The 22,929-nt window shown below is 44.2% G+C and overlaps 1 protein-coding gene across 1 annotated transcript; it reads right to left on the reverse strand.

Moving 5' to 3' along the window:
• Positions 1–1,719: 1,719 nt before the first annotated feature.
• zranb1b (zinc finger, RAN-binding domain containing 1b) lies at positions 1,720–22,844 on the reverse strand. Its single transcript, XM_047602376.1, has 10 exons — positions 22,464–22,844; positions 19,533–20,599; positions 13,197–13,384; positions 11,198–11,351; positions 10,313–10,384; positions 9,036–9,234; positions 7,381–7,501; positions 6,855–6,984; positions 3,717–3,946; positions 1,720–3,593 (listed from the first exon to the last, which is right to left on the reverse strand). The coding sequence occupies exons 2-10, from the start codon at positions 20,503–20,505 to the stop codon at positions 3,375–3,377; spliced, it is 2,286 nt and encodes a 761-aa protein (XP_047458332.1). The 5' UTR covers positions 20,506–20,599; positions 22,464–22,844; the 3' UTR covers positions 1,720–3,374.
• Between the last annotated feature and the right edge of the window lie 85 nt (positions 22,845–22,929).

Genomic DNA, 22,929 nt, shown 5'->3' on the forward strand with positions numbered 1-22,929 from the left:
TTTGACATGCAGTCTGCTTTGATGTAAAAAAGAAACAATCCCAGTATTGCTTGTAAACAGGTGGTTTCATACTGTAGGCTATAGGTCTTCAACAGGGGGTCCGTGACCCCTAGGAGGTCCGTGGAAGTACTGCAAAATCTTTGGTTAGACATTTTATATATATATATAATTATTTTATTTTACTTTCCCCCACAAATTTAAATGTCTTTAAATACACATTAACATGAACCCAACATATTTTAGACAGTACAGGAGCTGCCTCAACAGCACACCATTTCACATAGAGCACCACACTACCTGAGACCTGTCAATCTAAGCTTCCTGTACACAGTAGGCCCCGCCCCCATCGCTGCTGGTCCAGTCACGAGGCTGCGTATTACTCGCTGACTCTGTCAGGTTCCCCACAATTGGCCGAGAGCCTAGTCATTTCCAGAAGAAATTCCAAAAGCACTCTGTAATATTAGCAGAAGAGAAGTTAACAGTGGAGCTCCTTCCCATCATCCATTATCCAAGGTTAGATAAGTCGCCTGCTTCTCGTCAGAGTCAGACATCTCACTAAACATATCTCAAGTATGTTGAAACTTGAATCTGCCAATTTCTTTAGCTGGCAAGCACACACACACACACACACCAGTTAGGTATGTGTATGTTTACAGCAGGTGCACAGCCCCCCCTACTGTTGCACATGTTTGAATAAAAAAAAATTAATATTTGAACCTGTGTATTATTTGAATCACTTAATATTGAATGCAATGTAATAATAATGTATATTTATAAATAGCACTAGGCTGAGTTTAATAGAACTATATCCATAAATATTTAAATGTGAAGTTGAGTTTCTTCTATAAATTCTAACCAGATTTATTGACCTGATTTAACATGTGATGCGCATCAGATATAGCCTACTGCTATATATGCAAGTGAAATCACACTAAATGTTAAGTTAAATATTTTGCATTTACATTTATTTAACCATTCATCAGCATTTTATCAGTATTAGTCGTTAGTATCAGTATTTCAGCCATTCACCTCAGAGCTACCATTTTTTAGATTTTATGAAACGTTTCTGTTAATTCTCATACCTCTCCTGATGCAGCGATTAGCCGGTGAACAAAGTGTGTCGTCTATTTCAATAAATTCATCAATAATTTAGTTGAGAGGGAAAAAGAGATGAAATGAGGCTAGATGCTGAAATCTTTGACCAGATAGACACGCTAACATGACACGATTAATACTTCTGTTGCTAAAATAATAAGAATAATAAAGATTCTGCCAAAAACTGGTGCCATTTTCCACTATTTTTTATTTTATTATTTTTAACAAATAGCAGAAAAACTCATCAGTAGATTAATAATTGACAGGCATTGTTGGCCAGCCTGTATTTGAATAGTTTTTAATTCTTATTATGTGTGATGTATTGTAGAGCTTGTGTTTAACTGTGGATAATAAATCTGATTTATTGGTTCTAATTTTCGAGATGTACATTAAGGTCTGCTTACGGTCCCTTTACACTACATTATACACCATGTATACATTTTTAATCATCTGTTTACATTAATATTAAATAGGCAGTGTTCATGACCTCCATCTGAACTGTTTGCGCTTCACTGACTTTGAATCCACTAGAGGGCGCTGCAGACCTCTCCAGTCAGCGAGTTAGAGACACGCTCCAAAAACTTTCATCAATCTGACAAACACAGCACAGGAAACAGGAAACGGTTTAGTGGGACATTCAAAAAAAGGTTTTCCTTTATTTTTTTCTTTTTTTTTTTTTCCTTATTTTGCCTGTTTCTTTGCGTTACACTCTGCTTAGTGAAGTCAGGCCTAAATCCACAAACCATCATAGTCACAACTATTGCATAAATACAAAGCAACATACAGGTGATGCTCAAAAACGTGTATGACTCCAATGAAACACGAGGGAGGTTACAGTACGCAATGGCGAGGAAAAACGGAACAAAATGCAAACACAGCAAATAAAAAAAAAAAAGGAACAATAACAACTCAGTTTTTTCTTTTTTTTTTCTGTCAGCTTTGGTTTTAAATGTTGCAATCGCTCACCTCATTCAAAAAGATGGGGTCGCATGATGACAATAAGTTTACAGAGGAAGTGAACCGACGTGTACCATGAGGGCGACAAACGGGAAGTAGAAGACTAGACAAGGGTGACTCTGAGGGGGCTTTATGTCGACATTTAATCTCAATCTCCGCCTGCCCAGGAAAATAAAAGCACCAGATTTTAGGCATCCTGATGAGGTACGAAATAGCTCGCAACAACGCTAAGTAAACTTTTCACTGATGGTCATGATTGGTTCTTTCCTCGCAGCAACAGCGTTTCTGTGCAACACGTCTTCATCGAGATTGAGAGAATAATTAACAAAACCACAAAAAGGAGAAAAAAAAATATACATTAAGCTCTTATTAGCTCAAATATATTTCCAAACAATAAATATGTAGAATAAGTTCAGAGAAGAAAACACACGCGCACACACACAAATATTCTCAGTTCAATCAGTCTCAAAAACAAAAGTAAACCAAAGATCCAACATGAACGTTAGTGTGCTAAACCTTAGTGAGTGTAGATTTGACTTGTGAAAGGGAAAAACGTCCCTTTCACAAGAGCTTCATATATGACCTCAATTCAAGCAATGATACTGTATTTATATAGAAATGTTTTAATAAATGTGCAGTGCTTAGTAATAAGGAGTAAATTCATTTATTATTACACAATCTCTGGTTTTCTAAAGATAATGATATAATTGGCTTTGTCCCTGCCCATTCAAAAACAAAACGATAACTCTTATACAACTGGAAAAAATGTCAAAAAGATTCAATTTGGAAGTGTGCTTTTTGTCAGTGCCCATATGAACGGATAGAAAGTGTTCGCTCTGAATCAATGCTGGTATATTTCCTTATACTCTTATTTCTTTTTTAAACAACCACATGCATTTACATCTATGGATAAAGACTCTTTTTTTTTTTTTTTTTTCCTTTTACAATTGAAACTCAAAACTATTCGAAAGGTCGCTTGCATTTCGTAAACCTTTATTCTTTCCCAGAGTCTGTGTTTTGCAGCTGTGGAGTTTGTCAGTCTCAGGTTCGGTCTGTGTAAAGTGTTCTCGGTGGAGGTCCGCGTGCCCGTGTCGGCCAGAAGAGCAGACTCGTGTCAGAAGGTGGAGGGAGGGTGGGTCGGGGTGTGTGGTTCCCGGTCCTCTCCTGAAGGCGTTCACAGTTTGTCCGTGTCAGGAAAGGAAATTATAAAAAAAAAAAGAAAGAAGAAAAAAACACGAAAGAAAGAAAGAAAAGGTATAAGAGGAGAGGGGTGGGGGAGGAGTCCGGCCTCCCGCTGACCGCCGCCCTCCGCTTCAGTTTTGTCACTCGTCGTCGTCGTCTTCCTCCTCCTCGCCGTCGGACAGAGACGCGCAGGGGCGGATCTGCCGGTAGCCGTCCAGCCACTTCTCCACCATCTGGGTGACGAGCGGGTGGTTGCGGCGGCGGGAGCTCTTCTGCAGAGCCACCAGGACGCCGCCCTCCGTCACGCAGCAGTCCAACCACTCCCGCAGCAGCTTCTCCTGTTGCTCTTCATTACCCATCTGACAGGAGGAAACACAAGTGACCATCAGAGGGCGCCGCATCACAGTGCACTAAAACTCGAGGTTCCTGAGTCCCACGGAGAGGACAAAGGTTAACGACAAGCTAAACAAAAAGCTGCTTACTTCCTGCGCTGAGAGGAAGTGAATGTGAAGCAGCTTCCTCTCGCTGTCCACCAGCGGCAGGAACGTGACGGTCACGTCGTCGTCCGTGTTGAGGTTGGCGCCCGCGCCGCGATTGTCAAAGCCGTCGTTCTCCATGGCAACCAGTGCTGAGAAGTGGCCCCGGGTGTAGCCCAGAGCGATGGGGCTCTTCCAGCAGAAACTCTGCTCCCACAGAAGAGGCAAGTACACACCTGGAGGACAAGGAGGAGGAGGAGGAGGGACACAGGGAGGACAAGGTTAATAAAAAGTAAAATAAAAAGCAAAGGGAAGTGATGTCCTTTGGTGGTTTATGTTCAATTCATTATACCAGGGGTCTTCAACGTTTTTCAGGCCAAGGACTGATGGAGAGATTAAGTAGGGACCCTCTACCTACTATATGTGTTCTATTTTAAACTCATCCTAGTGCCATTTATAAATATACATTATTATCATTTGACATTCAATATTAAGCTATCCAAATAATACACAGGTTCAAATATTCATTTGTTCTAGTGAAAAGCTTTCCATTTGGGTCTCGGTAGTTGGCTGATGGGAGCGAGCTGCACTATTAGCTTCTCTTCTGCTAATGTTGCAGCATGCCTCTGGGATTTTACCGGGGCACTGAAAAGGCTCTCAGAGCCTGACAGTCAGAGTGGGATACGTGGCACCGTGATTGGCTCAGCAGATATGATAGGGGCGGGGCCTACTGTGTACAGGAGGCTTAGATTGACAGGTGCGATGCGCTGTTGATGCAGCTCCTGAATGAACCAAGTGTTGACTGAAAGCGAACATCTTCTGCCTCTATCTATTCCTTTATTAAAATATGTTGGATTCATGTTAATGTGTATAAAATTTGTGAAGGAAATTTTAAAAATATATATATAAAATACCCTGCAGTACACCTGCAGACCCCCTGTTCACTTCCTAAGCATGATACTGTATGTGATCCCTGGTGTTGCTTAAAAACATAACAGACTTTATGTAATGAAATGTGACAGCTCGCTGGTTAGAAATCATTGCTGTTAACTGTATTTTATTGTTCTGAGCAAAGTCTGCTTGGTCTATAGAGTGTAGAAGTGTAAAACTTTACACCGACAATATATTGGTCATTTTCTGGAGAGAACAAGCGACTAAGGAGGTCATACTGTTACTTTCTAGAAAAAGTGAAAGCTACACTAAAGCCTAGTAGCGTTTTATTTTGATACTTTGTTTCCGAGATGCTTTTTTCTGCCAGACCACAATGTAAAAAATCCACTGTTGTGTGCCAGCCATTGTGTATTGATTATGTTCTCATTTGGTAATGATGCATCACACAATAGGGAAAGAAATCCTGCTGGATATCTACACTGACATAGGCTGGGTAATCAGGAATGAAAGGATACCACGTCATTTAATGGAAATGAAAATGATCAACCTACAAAAGACACAATAAAAATCAAAGTGAAAAAATGATGCAGCAAATCAAAATGCTGCTCTGCAGTTTAAATGGCTCCAACGTGCTGGTGTGCAGCCTGACAGCGTCGGGTCCTGCTCCTAATGAGACCACAGTCTGAGGTGTAATCTAGAGGCGTCGGACGGACCGGAACATAACGTCCGAGAGGTGTTCTATTGGATTTAGGTCAGGCGAGCGTGAGGCCAGTGAGCGGTATCACCTTCATCTTCCAGTAACTGCCTGCATACTCTCACCACATGAGGCTGAGCACTGATGTGCACCAGGAGGAAACCAGGACCCGCTGGACAAGTGGAAGGTCTGACAATGGGTCGTCTGGCCTGTAGAGGCGTCGGAAGGCGAGCACAGCGCCCACTAGAGGACACTGGACTCTCAGGCCACCCTCATGAAGTCTGTCTCTGATCGTATTAACAACCCCGACTGCTACTTCACTGAACAGATCAATATCCAAGACGTTTAACTGACTTGATGCTGCACTCTGAAAAAAGATGTCCCTTTAATTTTACTGAGCAGTATGTTATATAATCACATGACAACAACTCTGTGCTTTTAAGACTGAAGACATGGGAAATGTCTGAAGGTGATTTAAGTGAATGAATGTGGCGTATGAGCTGAGATGAGATAGTTTCAGAAAATGATCATCTCTGAAAAACAGAAACTATGTGAATCTCTTTGGGATGTAGTGGCACTAGCAAGCTGTACATTGTGTGAGTATATTTTGTATGTAAAATCAGAACTATCTGCAGTGTGGTTAACTATAGCTCATGAATAAATTGATGGAAAAACAAGCAACGTAGCAAGAGACAAAGTTAAAAGGAAGGACTCAAACCATGTGCACAATGCTTGAGTAACTGTCCCAACGCAGCCTGTGCTCTGACCTGACAATATAACAAGTGGTCACACAAAACAATGCAGGAACCACCAGAGAGACAGTATATGTGGCTCAAATGTCTCCTCATGAATACCTCTGTAACCGACACCACACCTGAGCCGCCTCCGTGTAGCCGCTCTCCCAGTAACCGCCGTGTTTTACTGGGTTCACTTGGTCACTGCTTTGGCTGAAACAGACGCGCCCGCCCTCCCTCCTCCTGCTTTCTATAGGTGCCCATAAGCACGCCGTCCTTCGTGTGTTTTACACGGGCTCCTAGCAACAGTAAATCACCATCCATCAGGCGGGCTTTACCACAAGTAGTGGGCCCTTGCAGTGCACTTTCATCATCCCCTGCACAGCATCACTCAGCGGCCAAATTGAAACCAGACTGTTTTTACTGCCGGTCGTAAAGGTGGACCCTGCTCTCCGCGCTCACAGGATTATTTGACTCGGAGCTTCTGATGGTTTACATGTGTTCGACTGTATCTGGACGTGTGTGGAACATTTTCCCGTGGCACCATAACGTGCTCATCTGACAGAGTGACGCTTTTGTTGTGTCGTCCGGTCATTTTGACTCACAGCGCAAAAATAGCCCGTAAATGAAAGACATTATACTGATACGTGTCGTAAATAGCAATTACTGACAGATCGGAGGGGCAGTTATGTCAGCGATGTCAGTTATGCAGACACGTGTAGGCTGAGGCTACTTCACAATGGAAGTCTAGTCCTTCAGAGCCCGCTGGCGTGGGCCCGAACCGACCAAAACAAAGTGGATTAAAACTGCCGAGTGGCGGCTCACCTTGAAAACGGGTGTACCCGAGGGTTTCGCCACGGAAACTTTTGTAATACTTCACTCCGTAGACGATAATGGGCCTGCGAAGTATGTGTGCAAGGACGAAAATGTGGGTCTGCTCCAAGCTGGATCCCGGCTGTGAGAGAAAACACAACACAGAAAGAAACAGCGGTCATAAAACAGAGCGGAGTCAGTGGGACTACAAAGCGAGGGCTCCCGAACGCTGCCAAGTTAAGCCGGCGTAGCGTTAAAATGTGAAAAACACACACAATTACTCAGCTTTCACACCCAGATATAATAACACCCCACCCAAATACTTAGTCAGTGAGGTCAGGCGGAGCAGTGAGAAGCAGAGGAGTGCTTCTGACAGACAGGATGCACTCTCATAGGGCATTACGGATTAAGCACACTGTGGTAACGGCAGTAAAGGCCCTTACATAATTCATGCATCATTAGCGTGGCACATTTTAAGCACGTGGACGTCCGCGTCGATGCTGCTTGCGCTTGCTTTTTTGCTTTTATGTGCGCGTACCTGGCTGGCGAGTGACAGGATGAAAGCCCAGTCTTCCTGCCACTGTTCCTCTCGGAGGGAGAAGTGCAGGCCGAAGCTCTGAGAATACCACGACTCCCACTCCTTCCAGCGCGTGTAAAACCTGCACACAAACACACACACGTGCACCGTTTAGCCACAGCCAGTGGCATTATTTGACTTCTGTGCACAAAGGCGTGGGACTGCTGCTTTCCTCCATCTGGGATCCGAGTTAAGTTGGATGGCAATTTCTCATTATATGTGATTAACCCAGTTTCATATAAACAAAAGTGTGGTTTATACCTCTACGGGACATAGACGGCATAACCTACGAACGTAGCCAACGTCGAGATTTAAACTTCTCTAATCGGTCTTTGTTTGACAGTCGGGTTGATTTTGGTTTCCACTTCCTGCTTCACTTTCAAAAATGGCAACTGAAACTTTCCCTAGAGAGGACATACTATTGTTCGTATCTCCAAACCTCCTCAGTTAACATTTCCTCAATGTGTTCCATCTTTATTGATCCAAAATTATCACTTTGAAATTTGCAGAAATACTAAAGCGGAAACACGCTACTAGCGAGTGGAACACGATGACCTGTAGTTACATTTCTGGGGAGGTGCACGTCAGGCTACAGCGCTGGAGCCTGTGTAGGGTCGGTGGGAGGTCAGCAAAAGATTCAGTTTGTGCTTATCTGTGCAATTTATGTCCAATTTGACACTAGGAGGCTGTTTTTAATTTTCATCTGCCTTATGTGGAAAGTTTGTACCCACGAGCACGACTAGTCATCAACAACAACAATTTCGGAGCCAAATTGTGGTCCGTGCAGCTTACACAAGTGTGATGTGGAAAAGGAAATCCCCCAGTGCATATACACTGAGAACGTTCCACAAGATGAGCATTTCAGATGCATGGACCTTTCAATGGGGAGGATGAAGCGGGAATCCTGCTTTGGATTTCTTGAGGATCTAATTGAATGTTTTCGTGGAAAACCCATGTCACTGAGAACACAATCCTCAGTTTATATAGTATTTTTTTCCTGTGGCTTCCGAACCGTCTGGATCCTTAAATTGTTTTCTTGCTTCTGTATTTACTCTAGAGTTCACTCTGCTCTAAACTTTGTGCCTGAAGCTCTGGTTAAACCCTGTCGTTTTCAGATCAAAGTCTCAGATCTTTGTACGAGCCTGGCGAGCCAGACTTCGGTGCCTGGGTATATATCCCAACCTCTAAACCACACGTCCCCTTAGTCATGCAATGTTGAAGCAAAACAAAATGTAACTCGAGACTGTTAAATGTCAGACTTCAGCTGTTCTTTAGCAAGGCGCTCAAACCTCATCCATCTCACTTTGTGTAAACATTTCCGTGTAACATGGTCAACTAGTCTTTACTGGAACCAAACATACCTGTTTATTCAGTATGGTTTTCTGTGTTCATTAATTGAAGCTATTCTCAACAGCAACATGTGAGCACCTGCTCACCAGCACTGCCTCAAGTTTCCCTCTGTGCTCGTCTGGTGTCGATGTGTGGCGCATTACGTGACTCAGTCCGTCTAACACAGTTTGAATATGCCCCAAACTAGATGCAAATCAGCCATATTTTTTCATGGGTGGTGTTTTAAATGCTGTAACGCATTAATCTGCCTCTCTGCAGCCTCTCACCAGTGAGAGCAGTCGTGCAGGCTGTCGTGGAGCGTCTTGCGGAGCACCGAGTCCTTGTCGTAGATCCCCCACGTGGCCTGCAGCACCGAGTCCAGGAGGCAGTCCCCGGCCGTGCGGTTCCACAGGGCGTAGAGTCGACTATCCAGCCTCGTCCCCAGCTCCAGAGACCAGTTGATGATGGGAGACTCCTCTTCCAGTTCTGAGAAAGAAGAGAGGGAACGATGAGAGCTGCATGTCATTACCTTATCAAAAAGAGAACACATTGTACAAACGAGCACAAGGCGTAGTCGAGGGTTACCCAGAGGTCACGGTGTTTTTTTTCTCTGTGAAACAGGTGATGGTGTTTAGAAAAGACGGTTTTAGAGATTTTTAATGACTAATCAAGTCAAAGCAGATGTGTGATAAAAAAGGTCCGCATGCACAAAACCACACAAAGACTGATAATTACGAGGAGCGGCCGTACGCCAGGATGATGCATAAGATTATCAGAAGACAAACGCACATACAAGATGTCTCAGTGCACGCTAATATTTACTGATACGCAGAGATATCTTGCAGAGTGACAGTCATCACAGCGTCAAGTAGTTTTCAATGTGTGAAGTGTTTAAGTTTTCAGTTATTCTGGACGCAACTACGTGTAACTTACGGGAACGATTGTTCCCTGCTTTACGCTGCGGTCATATTTTCAAGTCGCAGTTTTGTTTGCACTCAGCATTTTGGTATCTGGTGAAGGGCTAAAACAACCAGGCGGCTATATCCTAATCCTTTAACCTGAAAAAGATTTTCTCTGCACATTTCTACCACAACTCGCAATTTACACGCAAACAAACACACCCATAAAGGTTCCTGAGGGTCAAATAAGGATTTTCACATGTACTTAACACATCAGAGTGAAATAAAGAAGAGTGGCGACTTTTAAACATGGGTATATTCGTATCTGTATGTGAAAGGACGTACAATCGTTCTATGGAGATCAGAGAAATCCTTAAAACCACAGATCACCTGGCAGAGTCACAGACAGAGAGGCAGGCAATTAAAAAAAAAATGTTGGCAAGGGGGGAAAAACAAGTAATATAAGAATGGCGGCACTCTGCAGACTTCCAGTTATAGTATACAGTTTGTGAGGGGGCTCCCTCTGTTTGCCAAAGCCGCCAGGCCATCGCTGGATCTGGTTTCCCTCTCACACGCTCAGAGCAACTGCATCGATACATAAGCACAGCGTGTGACAGGTGTTACGGGAACACTGACTCATGAGGTTGATGGAGTAAATATATCACCTTTTTGTACGTCTCGGTCCAACACCTCATCAAACAGCTTCTCCTGAACTGCTGGCGGCAAGTCTTCAATGTCTGCAACAGAAAGAAGAGCAGTGAATGAAAGAGAAGTCATTTTATACGCGTTTTATGTGATGAACGCGTGCGCACAAAGGACTCAAAAATCTTTCGTTCGTTCATCATTTCAGCTCGAGCCGCCATGTTTTGTCCTTTCCACAGCAGCAAATGGCTTTCACTGCACGAGCTCTGAGCTCTTGTCAACACAGTGGCTTATTCTTTAGCTAAAATAAATGGATGCATTGACTTTGTGGAACTGAACAGAACGCGTTTCTATAGTGGCTGGAAGCCAAGGTCGGCATTGTCCCCAACACTAGGCAAAACAAAAAATCCTTAGCTTAGCTACCAGCAACAGACTGAGCCATAATAGCTGTTCCACACAATGCAACTCAACAGAAATAACAGCAAATGCATTTTCACAGAAAGAAAAATACCAGATATGTTTTTTGTTATGAACCCGGGACATGCACAGTTGGCAGACTGGTTTATTCAGTGCGCAGGAACAATGCTCAAACAGCGAGCCAGAGGTAGCCTCTGTGTTCTGGCAGTTGGACACAGACAACCGTGGCATTATGTCCCCTCCGCATCTCAACAACGAGCAATTTCATACGCCACAAGTGCACAAAACAAGCGTGAAAATGCATACTTGGAAAGCCTGAAGGAATGGCAACACTGGGCTTTCTGCAGCTAAACAGTTTAGAATGTGCTTCTACCCTCTGACAGCTTCTAAAAATTCCTGGTATGGCATTTACGTGACGGCTGTTTTCGTCCAAGAGCTCGCTATTTTGAACCCGGCTGATTGATTTGTTTGTTTACAGATGAGCCGCTGACCTGCGGGCAGGGTGAAGGTCACCAGGTCGGTGAGGAAATAGCAGGTAAAGTCTCCCTTGCGCTGGTGAAGAGAGGCCGCGACCTCGCGCCTTATCTGTTCCGTTAGCTCGGGACACACCATGGCTGGGATACACTTGGCTGCCTGCTGGGACACCTGCAGAGGAGACGGCACGACGAGAGGGAAAAACAATCGACATATGGACAATATGAGACAGAGTTAAACGGTGCAAAACCAACATTCAAGGTAGCTTCGCTGCCAGCTGTTAACTAATTCGTCAAATGCTCCATTGAGGTCTAAAAAGAAACGTTCGCCGTTTCAGCTGCATGTGATTAGGCACCTGATCAAAGACACTTGGATTTGGAAGATCTGATTAAAGGTGTTAAGGGATCAGCCGGTGGAGTGAAGAAAGTGTTTGAGACAAAACAAAGAAATCCTTTTGTCTAAAAGAGTAAATAGTATTCATGAGGTTGCACTACTACACGTTTATTTCTGGAACAATGTGATAGAGAGCTGAGAAATTAGGAGGTAAGAATGCTAAGTTATGACCGGGTGACAAATGTGAGACAATCTGGTTTAGCCTCAAGTTTTGTACGAAACCTATTACTTTCCGTGTAAGCGTGACACTAAGAAGACTGTGTGAGCTAATTATACTTTCACTATTCACATCTAAATTGCCTCTAGACAAGAGGAGGAACAGAGCTGTTTCTGTTCACGCCGTCGTCAGCTTTGAAGCGTTTTACTGACATGATCCAGTGGTTTCTCACTAACCCCCTCAGAAAGGAAATCAGGACACTGACACTGTGGGAAGAGAGGTGCGTATCCATAATCTGCAATAAAAAGTGCTGATGGCCAGTGAGCTTTTTGGTGAGCTCTCTGGCCTTGTGATCCCTCCGGGCGGATCTGACTGGATGCTGAGATTAAGAGAATGTGTAAGAAAAAGCTGCGGCTAACCTCTGATGTGACAAACAGCACTGCTAAGTCAGAGCGTAACACAACTCATGGGTGCCCTCCTTTACCATCTGAGGTCAGACCATTTTATAATCCAGCTCCTAGTCGCATCATTTAACATGTGAACACTCGTATTCTTAGAGGTGCATTATGTGCATAATGCAGTGGAAGTCCTTAAAAAAACTATGTAAGTTTAGTCTCATTTAATTTATTTCTCAGTCTTTTGATTTCTTTTTTAAATTACAGACAGAAAAATGTTAAATTTACAATAGAGGGTGTGCACGTGCAGGTGGTTGCATGGTTGGAAAAAAGTGGTAGATGAGCATGGAGATTAGCTGCATTAGCCTGAATCATAGGCTTTAATAGGGTTTCAACTGTAAAGCTAAATGAAAAAAAAATGGGGAAGAGCTGCTTTGAAAAGCAGTTGGAGACGGGCAAGAAAAGAGAAGTAAAGAGAAGTAAATGAATTGTTGCATTAGGAAGAAACAACTGGAATCCAAACACCAAAAACTGGTGTTGTTGTTCACATTTTGTGTCGGGTAATATTAGCTTCTAGTGTTAGCGTCTTTTATTTAGCGATATTTATCATAACTGAAATGATCTAAAAATACAAAAATACTAAAAATAGGGAGAAAGCTCTAGTACAGAGTCGTTGGAGCTGTGGTATAAAGTACCAAACGGTCATACTTAAGTGCATTGTGTATTTTCCCGGCATTGAAATCAGCTCCACATAAATACCATGGTAACGGATTTTTGGCAACACATCAATGTTTGTGGACCATTTGTTAGTTTGTATGGGTCATTGTCAAGAACTATTGACCTGAATTTGATCTGATAATCCACATTTTTCCCGGTCTCGCTTATTCACTGTGACATTTCCCCACATTTTTTGCCACTCAGCAGGGGGGGAGGGGGGCGTGGCCTGGGAGGAAGTGACATCAGTGCACACACCCTCTATTCACTGCATTTAATACTACAGATTTGTGGTGTAAACAGAGTTTAAAGAGCCAGCAGCTGAGGGCAGGCGATGTCTCGGTCGCCTCCACTGACCTCCGTGAGTAACACCGCCAGCATGTCCTGCCTCTGAAAGCGTATGGCCAGGTGAACCAGCGTGAATCCGTCGTCAAACGCTGAGGGCCGATTCAATAGGTGCACCTCGTCTGACGTGAGCTGTCGCGCGATGTCACCTCCGCTCGACTTGTAGGCCTCCACAGCTGCCAGGTCGCCTTCTACAACACCTTTCAGACAAAGAGGAAGACAGAAAAAGGTCACGTTAATAAATAATGCGAATAAATGGCTACTGTAGCTTTCCTTTTAATTGAAGACGTACACACTGTTCGGTTTGCACAAGAACGTGTGTATTTAATTGGGAGTCGGGACGAATTCATGTTTTAAAAGGGTGTTACTTCAAAACACAAATACGCACAAACAAAAAATGTCTGCTAATCACTTTACTTGCATCACATAGGTTAAACGACTGAACTTTCTGAGCGTTGAAACTGGCAAACATGTTGACCAGTGTGGTTAAATTTACCCTGTGACTTGGCATCGCTGATAGACAGACTTGAGGACAACCTTGGATGGAGGACATTCTGTGCTCAACCACGGTGTATGAAATACTGGAGATGAGAAAAGTGCTTTATCTCCGTGGCAGCAGCAACAGCTTTGAGACATCACTGACTTTGAAGTCAAGGGGACAAGACAATGGAGAGGAGCACACTGTAATCCGTCAGTTGTTTTCTTTCTCCCTCCTCTTAATCTTCATTCTCTGATCTTGGCTGAAGGATGCGCATATGCATGTGTTTGCTTTACTGTACTTAAATATTTAGTGCAAACTGACTGAACTACTCTTTTTCTTTTTTTTTTTTTTTTTTTACCAGCTCATCGGTCAGCTGAACCATCACCAAACCTTCCACTATAAAAACACACACTCACTAGCCGGATGCTAAGTTGTAAACTGTTAAATGTTTTGTCCATTGACTCACGGACTTAAGGATCAACCTTGAACCATTTTTGGGCAATTGCGGAGTTTAAACGTTAAAAGGAGATGAGCTCTCGCTACAGAGAGGCTAGAAAACGGAGATATTTTAGTCCAACTGTTAAGACGAACCAATTCCAAGCTGATAAACGTTTACCCGGACTGGAAAGTGTATAGCTGTGTACAGCTTCACGTCGTCTGTCTCAAAACCAGTTACACAACGAGTTAATAGCCGTTAAAGCAGAATTAAATATTTGGACAAGTGTGTTATGACAAAAAAAATTTAAAGTGCAAATTAATTCCAGGGCTTTAAAAATATACAGTAAATGTCCGCGTAGCGCTCGCTATGTGGACATCTGACTGCATTAAACGCCGCCGAGCTTTTGTTCTCACGTCGAAAGGACCACACACAACGCTCAGCTGCATAATCTGTGCGCGAGCGAGGGAGACGTGGAGTGGGTGGAAGGACTCGCTGTGCCATGTGGAGCCGGCTAGCGCTGCGAGACGTGAGGGGAGAGACTACACAATAGCGGCGTGGCGCGATAGAGAGGGGAGATCACAACCACTTTCCACAAAAACACTCCATTAGTGTGGGTGTGCCTAAAGCCCCGCAGTCAGTACTGTACTCACAGATCCGCTGGTGAACACAAAAGACGGTAATATGCACACAGACACACACTTAAAGACGGACTGACGGGGGAGAACGGATCGGGCTAAGTGATTCTGGTCCCTTTCTGCCGCGCGGCGCATACTATTTTCATAATGTGGATGGTGGTCACTTCTATCACAGGAACATGAACAAGGGCCATTAGAGAGATGCTGGTGCTTTGAAGTCTTTTTGCGACGGACGTGTTTACCTGCTCAAAAGGCCACTTCTGGGAGAAACGCACGAGCGCTGCCAAGCCTGGCGGCTTCTGCGCATTACGTCCTCAGTTCGAAGCAGCCTAAACAAGTTTGACAAAGTAATCACATCCACCGCAAAATTAGCTCTGTTTTGTTTTTCACCAGTCTGGACTTTTTTTTTTTTTTTTTTAAAGAAATTACATGACAATGTTATTTCAGCAGTGCGAGTAGCGGCATGCCTTATTTGTGTGTCGCTCCGGACAAGTTAATATGTAAATGTTTAGCCAAGGCAGTTTAGTTTATAATAGTGTCGCATCCGCCTCATTTGATGATAGTTGCTGACATCTTTTTTTTTTAATTTTTGTTAAACTTACTGAAACCAGGAAACCTGCTCCAGAGAGAAGTGAGTATCTGGGAATCCGGGAATTTGCTCAAGAAATTGAGCACTCAGGGCTGAGTCTGACACTTCATTAGCCGTGAAGATGGATGCTGCAGTCAGTAAACTCCGTCCCAGACATTATGTGCCAGACGGCTTTTATAAAAGCTCTCGTAAGGCAAACAAATCACGAGGAATTTTCAGAAAGGGAGCACAAAATAATAAAGTTATAAGAACAGAGTGGCTCTCGGTCAGACATTTTGACGTGCGTCGTTAATAAATCTGAAACTAAATGCAGGTCGCTTGGTGCTGTGTTTGTCGGCTCGCTGACATTTCTGACCGAGACACCTAAATAGACCAGGGCCGCTATTAATGCTATTAGTTACACGGACGGGCTTTTCCTGCAATAACATCCCAGAATGGCTGCAGTGAAAGAACACTATGGTAGCCTAAGATTATGCTGGGCATCCTGCTGGTATTGGAAGTCTGAGGCTAGAGAGCTGCTATTAACAAACGCATCACAGAAGAAAAGCGTGTCTATTTACTTTCATTTTTTATCACTGCATGGATTCCTTTGTTTCTATTTTGTATTTGAGATCATATAACACTAAGTGTTTCACAGTTGTGGATTCATATTATTACCATTCTGGATTTAGCTAAGTTGTATGTCACTTGAATAAAACTATGCTAAAGATCTGGAACATTATTATCATGTTATTTATTAGGGTTGGTTTAAAAAGAATCAACTGGGACAGAAGCTACAAGTCTGAGAGCACCATCAGACCTGAAAGCTGATTTAAGAAGGATAATGAGAGAAGAGGGGGACAAAAGCAAAGATATATGCAAGACAGACTTAGATTATAACTGAGCAAATTGTTTCAAAAACTCAAACATGTTGAATTGAATCAGGAAAAAAGTAGCCCAATTATATAAAAGGACGATAAAAGTTCTTGTCTGATTTTCACATGATCCAGTTACCATTTGATGTCGGCTGATGCTTCTCTCTCTGTGATTTGCCAGCTGACTAAATTACTCTCCTCTCTTTGAACATCTTTTTCTTACAGCATATTCTAGTGTGTTTTTTGAGCTCATCATTTGCAACAGCAACAGCGCTCGGCTGTTTGACAAGTCTGTTTGGTTTAAGACGGTATAGTGAGGAATTCTATCTCCCCAATTAAACTGCCACAGTCGACAACAGTACATCACAATGTCTGGTGAACTCGACATAGTTGAGTCACAGCATACGGTGTTACACTGGGACAGACAATCCACGCTGACCCAAGACAGCAACGAAGAAAAATACATCAGTGCACTTGCACCAGCACACATCCCACAACTTCTTTCCCTGCCAGAGGTTATAAAATATAAAATATATCTATATGTATCTTTGTAAATATTAGACTGTAATATGGGGTTTCTTTATTATATGGAGGAACAGATATTTTTATTGGACTGTCACTAAACGCATCACTACTGGTGCACCAGAGCAGCATCACGCCACCGACTCCAGATTTAAAACTCAGGTGTAATGTAAAATACAGAGATTAACCGGGTGCTTTTATAAAAGTCATGCACTAAGACATTGATGCTGCTACAAACTCATCTTGAATTTAGTATCTTTGTGACAACGATACAAACTGAATAATTCTTGAAGATAATTTCCAGAAAAACAAAAGGCGCTGCCCTGTGTTCAAGCTGACGACTCATTGTGCTCGTTTCTTGTGTTCGTTAGGTGCTGTGTCATATAATGGTAGAGAACACCCAGCTGCTGCATTTAGTGTAATCTACTTAGCGGGAGTAACCTTTGTTACGCCATAATCTTTGTGTTCTGGGTTATTTAAAAAAAAAAAATATTTTTCCACTAATATACAACCTTGGTGAGAAATACTTCTGACTTATTTTTGTGTATCCATTTTAACACTGTGTATTTTGTGCGAACGCTTGCAGAAAATTAATTTTATATAGGCTTGTATCATTTATCATTTTCCAATGCTCATCCTAAAGCTTAAGTATAAATGGTTTTAAAATTATGGTTATGAGTGAACCATAACGAAAACCATATGAGATTTTGTGCTTTCGTCCTAGTTAGCGCCATCACCTTGCAGAAAATAGGACACAGGTTTTGTTTGGTGTTTGCCTTGTGTTCACATGGACTTCCTTTGTCCATGCTCCTGTTTCCTATCACATTCCTAAGGCACAAGTACTCGAGACTTTGAACTGAACGTACGTGTCCACAAGACCCAGGGTCTGTGAATCTATGTTATCGCTGTAACAAACTGAACAAAAATCCAGGAAATGTTATCGTCCACCATCCTCACACGATAAGTAAGGCTGCAGGAATAAGTGAAAAGGATACATATAATATCTGAATTCATGATAGAAACACTGGACCATTCCTTTTTTAAAGAAAATAAGGCTATTCTTCCTTACTCTGGTCATCATTTGAACTACTTTACAAGGGACAGTGGGCCAATAAACCCACACACACAAGCGGGTGCTTAAAGAGGACAGTTATTCTGGCTTAAAAGTAAAAGTCTTCAGGAGTGAAGACATAACAAAATCAATCCCTCCAAATTATTCACATTCTCTGATTCAGTGTTTTGCAGAAGAGGAGAAGATCAACATGCAGCATCTGTGTTTTATCATCAAAAGCAACAACATGAAAGCCATTCCTCTAAACCGTGAACAGTCATAAACGTGTTTATATCCTAATAATCAAGGTAATAATAGATGACTCACAATAATTGTAAATAAATGTACTGCAGGATCACTTGGGTGTAGGAAGCTGGTCGGGGTAATGTACACTGATGTTACCTCAGACGTTTTTATTTTTGATTCCGGTTACATGGGTCGTTCTATTTTTAGTTCAGGCAGGTCTGTTAGGAAACTGGAGCATCTATCAGAATTGAGGCCACTATTTACAAACACTGGACGTGTAGTGGTACGTGCGTTCGTTCTTAACTGTCCAGAACAGGCCACTTAGATTAGCATGTTCAGTATGCGATATGGTTACGTCACCACTAGCACTGGCTCCAGTTATTCAATATCAAGGAGTGCTAGTAAGAACTGGACATACACAGCGTTCGATGACGGGATGGAAGTAGAGGAAAGACGCGTTACGTTGCACAGCTCTAAACTTAAAACTGCATGAATGTTTTAAAGCTTCATTTCTCTATGAATACTGCATGTGTCTCAACAGACATTTTTCATTGTTTCTGTGTTTTATACTGCAATACAGAGGTCAGAGTCTTAAAATGGAGCATTACTATTTCTCCCCCCATTTTAATGTACCAGTAAGATATGTCTACTAGCATTCCGGTAAATTATTATAGACATTTCACTCTGACTAAATGACTAATAGGAGAAATAGTAAACGTCATATAAACCTGATGGCCAATAGGGAGCGACTTCATATATGGCTTGGATTTGCATTTGCAGACAAGGCGAGCTGGCACATTAATCAGCTACAAATAAATCACCCCCACTCAGGGGGCACATATTCAGACCAGATGAGAGCTGCCCCCACCAGGACAAGCTATGCCGATGTGAGGGAATTCAGTGTGGCACCACAAGCAAACTAACCGCAGTCATATTTCTCTGACATTCAGACACAAGGATTTCTTTGATTTGATGAATGCAGCAGCAGGCAAATCATTAATAATCACTAAAAGGCCTTCGCTGGGACACTAACTCCATGTGTGGCTGTCAAATTTCTGCTGTCGGTGAAACAGATAACCGTTTGTCAAACAGAAAAGTAAGGAAAACGAATGGAGCCGAGGAGCAGAATAAACACTACGCACCTACGGCATATGCAGGAGAAAGTGTGAGACAGAGAGAGAAATAAACAACTTGTGGCTCTTCGAATTCTCGTTCTCCCTCTCAGTCTGAATTCATCAGGATGTAGTGTGGGTGGCTGGACACTTGTGTTATGTGGGGAACTCTTACCAGCTGAATACAGAGGATTTCTGCACATACGCTGCATGTCAGCATCACTAGGATGCAATTCAGCATCACGTGAAGGTAATGGCAACTAATTACTTTACAGACTTTACAAGAGCATTAATCACTCACGCACATTCAGGGAAAGCGACTCCGCAGCGTTAGCTTGTCTTGCATGACTCACTTCCCACCTCAAAACAAAACACAAGTAGAACATGCTTCAGTAAAACCGTGTATCCTTTAAACTTACCAACACATGCATTGAGGAACAGCCAATCAGTCCTTCTCATCCTGTTCTTAATCTGCTTCAGTTTTTTGAAATCCACCTCGAGCTCCTCTTTACTCCCAATCCCAGCCCCCGACGCCAGCTCAATCCTTTGAAAGTCCATGTTCACCTCCGACTCCCGCTTCGACGTTGGGGGCGACCTCCTCTGGCTGCTGCTACAACCGCCGACACCGCCCACCACACCTCCAACACCCTGTCCAACCACGTGCCCGACAACGCCCCTCCTGTTGTCCCTCTCCTGCTCGTTAACCTTAGAGGACGGTTGCTGGCTCTCGGGCTCCGACGCCAGCTCGATGGGCTCGGCCAGTAGGCTGTTGGGCCTGGGATGATCGCACACCACACATTTGAGGGCCTTGGCCCAGTTCTCGTAAGTGCAGGCAGCGCAGGTCCAGTGCTGTGTGTGAGTGTTGAGCCTGTTGCGGTCGTTGTATTCCTCGCAAGGGTCTGTAGTGGCGGCGGGGGGAGCGGGGCGACATCCAGAGCCTGAGGTCTGGGGTGATTCCGTGGGGCTGCGCGGCTGCTGAGTATGATGTCCTTGATGGGTTGCATGCTGCCCAAGCTTTTGCTGCTGGGCCTGTTGTCTCTGGCACAGGCACTGGGTGCAACGGATAGCCCGAGGCCAGTTCAGGTAGGTGCACATGTGGCATGACCACTTGCTGCTGGTCTCGGGTACGTCGGCGATGCGAACCCGGGGTCGGGCGCTGGAGTCCGGACAAATGAGTAAGCTGGATCCCCCCTGAGATGGACTGTTGCTGAGGCCTGCAGGGTCCCACTGATGCAGACTGGCATCCAGGGCAGGGCTGCTCTTAAAGGGCTCCTCGGTAATGATGGCACCCCCACTAGGCCTCTGAGCACGACACATGGTGCACTTGATGGCTGACGGCCAATTCTCGTATGTGCAGTATTCACAGGCCCACTTGGCAACCAGCTCGGTCATCGTCGCGCCACCGCTGAGGTAGGCTTCCTGCCGTTCGGAGCGACTCTCGGCTCGGCAGATCCACCCTCAAGGAGATCACGCAGCAAGCAGTACACTAGGATACAAAGAAAAAAAAAAAAAAAGATATTAGCATCAAGTACCTTGATGTTATGCCAAATAAAAATGTTCAAGATGGTGATGTAAACACAAACCAAAATAGCACATATAGCAGACACTTAGGAGTTGTGAGTAGATTAACAATACGCTTCATTTCTACATTCAAACATGCAACATATGCTACTTCACTTCCCAGGTTTTTAGTGGCAAATCTGACAAGTGCACCCAGACACAGAGCCAGATTTATTAGAGCCATCTGGGCCGCTCAGCCACTGGGTCCCTCACTGTCAGACAATTTAAAAGTCTACTGCGCCGTGCATGCGCTTGGACTGGCACTAATTTGTAGCAGTAACCATTGTGAGCAATGTTTAAGCTGGGGACACACTACAAACCTTTCAGTCTTTACAGATTAAAAAAAAAAAAAGACTAGGAGTACACACTAAAAGACAGGCTTCAGCAGATTTTTGCGTGCTGACTGAAAGACTGGGAATCAGACACATAACAACTGTGTCTGATTAGGGATCACGGACTTGATGATTTGTCAAACCGACTAAAGCCAACTGAACACATCGACCTCACGAGAAAGGGCAACAGTTGCGGTACGCACCGCACCCAACATTATATAGGCACTCATTATCATGTACCAACTCGATTCATCTCCCCTCTATGTATGTGGTCCAGGTTCACTTTGTCACCACTCTCGCTGTTCACCATTGATATTTTGACAGTCCCGCTACTTCCCGTCGTCTTCTGACGCAATTTCCTGTGTCCCACCCTGTCTGTTTCCTTGGATGTTGGCAGCACATGTTTGCATTTGGACCGGTAATCAGTTCACACTGTCCGACTAGCATCCAGATTCTGCCCAAAAGTTGTCTGTTTGATTGCCTGTGGCTGACCTTGTTCCCCTTATACACTTGCAGATTTGCATCTTCGCTCCCCGACACACTAACAGCTTTTTGTGCCAACTGCCCATGCCAACTGTGCCCAACTAGTGCAGGCTGGTGCAGATGATGCCCAACTGGGAGCCATGGGTAAAATCTGGCAAAGCATCTTAGAGTGAGTCCCGCAGAGCGCTGCGAATGTGAGGGTGAAGCTACAGCCCTGATCCTCCTCACGCTGACTTTGAACACTTACAGTAAGTTACATGCACCAGGAAAATGTGCCCCAACCAGGCCGAGTAACAAGAGACAAGGACGGATGAAACCTGACACCCAGCAGGGAGCCGCGTGACTGGTTAAGACACTGATGCACTGAAATTGAATTCGGCCCAAAAGCCCGTTATTACCTACCTACACGTGAAACTGAGTGACCCTCCCTGTCTGCATGCGTCCTAGTTACACACTGGACGTTATTTATGACATACGTGCTTTTAAAAAAAACAATAACAAAGATAGGTCACCGGGGCGGCTCTGGCTCTGAGAGGAGTCGGTAGTAGCGTTGGTGTTTACACCACGCCTCCAAGTTTACCAACACAGTGAGGAATTCAACAAATTCACCTCCAGAGCAGCGTGTTTTGAAGGCAACGCTAACAAACACGTTCCACGCGACAGCTACGGTCCAGGTGTTTACGTACGACGAGCGAAAACGGCTGAAATAAACAATGGCACGAGTTTAATATCGACTAGTATGATATACGGCATTAACATTAGTTGGCGAGCAAAGTGGCTCCTAGCTCCCACTGTATCATGTGTTAACAGACGCGCGGAGGGACCTAGCGGTGAGTTATCTTACATGACAACCGAGAGGCAGCCAGAAATTACAGCCGAGCTACCGGGCTGTGCTCGGATTATGTTTTTGTCCGTCACCGCTTCAGAGGCCCTTAACAACTCCACAAGAAGGCGGCGTACGGCTGGATCCCTCACCTTTGCTTTGCCGTGTTTACACTCCTCAGTCCCCCGCTGCAGCCGAAACACACGGAGCTTCCCCCCCTGGACGGAGAAACCCACTCCAATCCGAACTCGGGCTTCTCTCACTTGCACGACACCAGCCGCATATTTACTTCTCTGGGGCGCCGTTTAGTTGGCGGTTGAAGGTCCATACATACCACGGAGCGAGAACCCCCCTCCCAGTCCCGTCCCTTCCCTTCGGCCGTCGGTTCCGATGCCTTAAAGCATTTTTATCCCTTTTCCCGATTTCCAAGCACAAGCTGACGGGCTTTAATGGCGGCACAGGGGAAGGGAAGCGGCCGAGGCAGGGCTGAAAAACAGACTACAGGGGAGAGCAGGGAGCTCTGGGCCGTGTTACAGTCAGAGGCAGGATCAGGATTTACCACCTGAATCTGCCGGCCGCTCTGATTGGTCGGTGTCAAGGGATACACAAAAATGGACC

The sequence above is a fragment of the Mugil cephalus genome, chromosome 13 (assembly GCF_022458985.1).
Source record: "Mugil cephalus isolate CIBA_MC_2020 chromosome 13, CIBA_Mcephalus_1.1, whole genome shotgun sequence".
Taxonomy (NCBI): domain Eukaryota; kingdom Metazoa; phylum Chordata; class Actinopteri; order Mugiliformes; family Mugilidae; genus Mugil; species Mugil cephalus.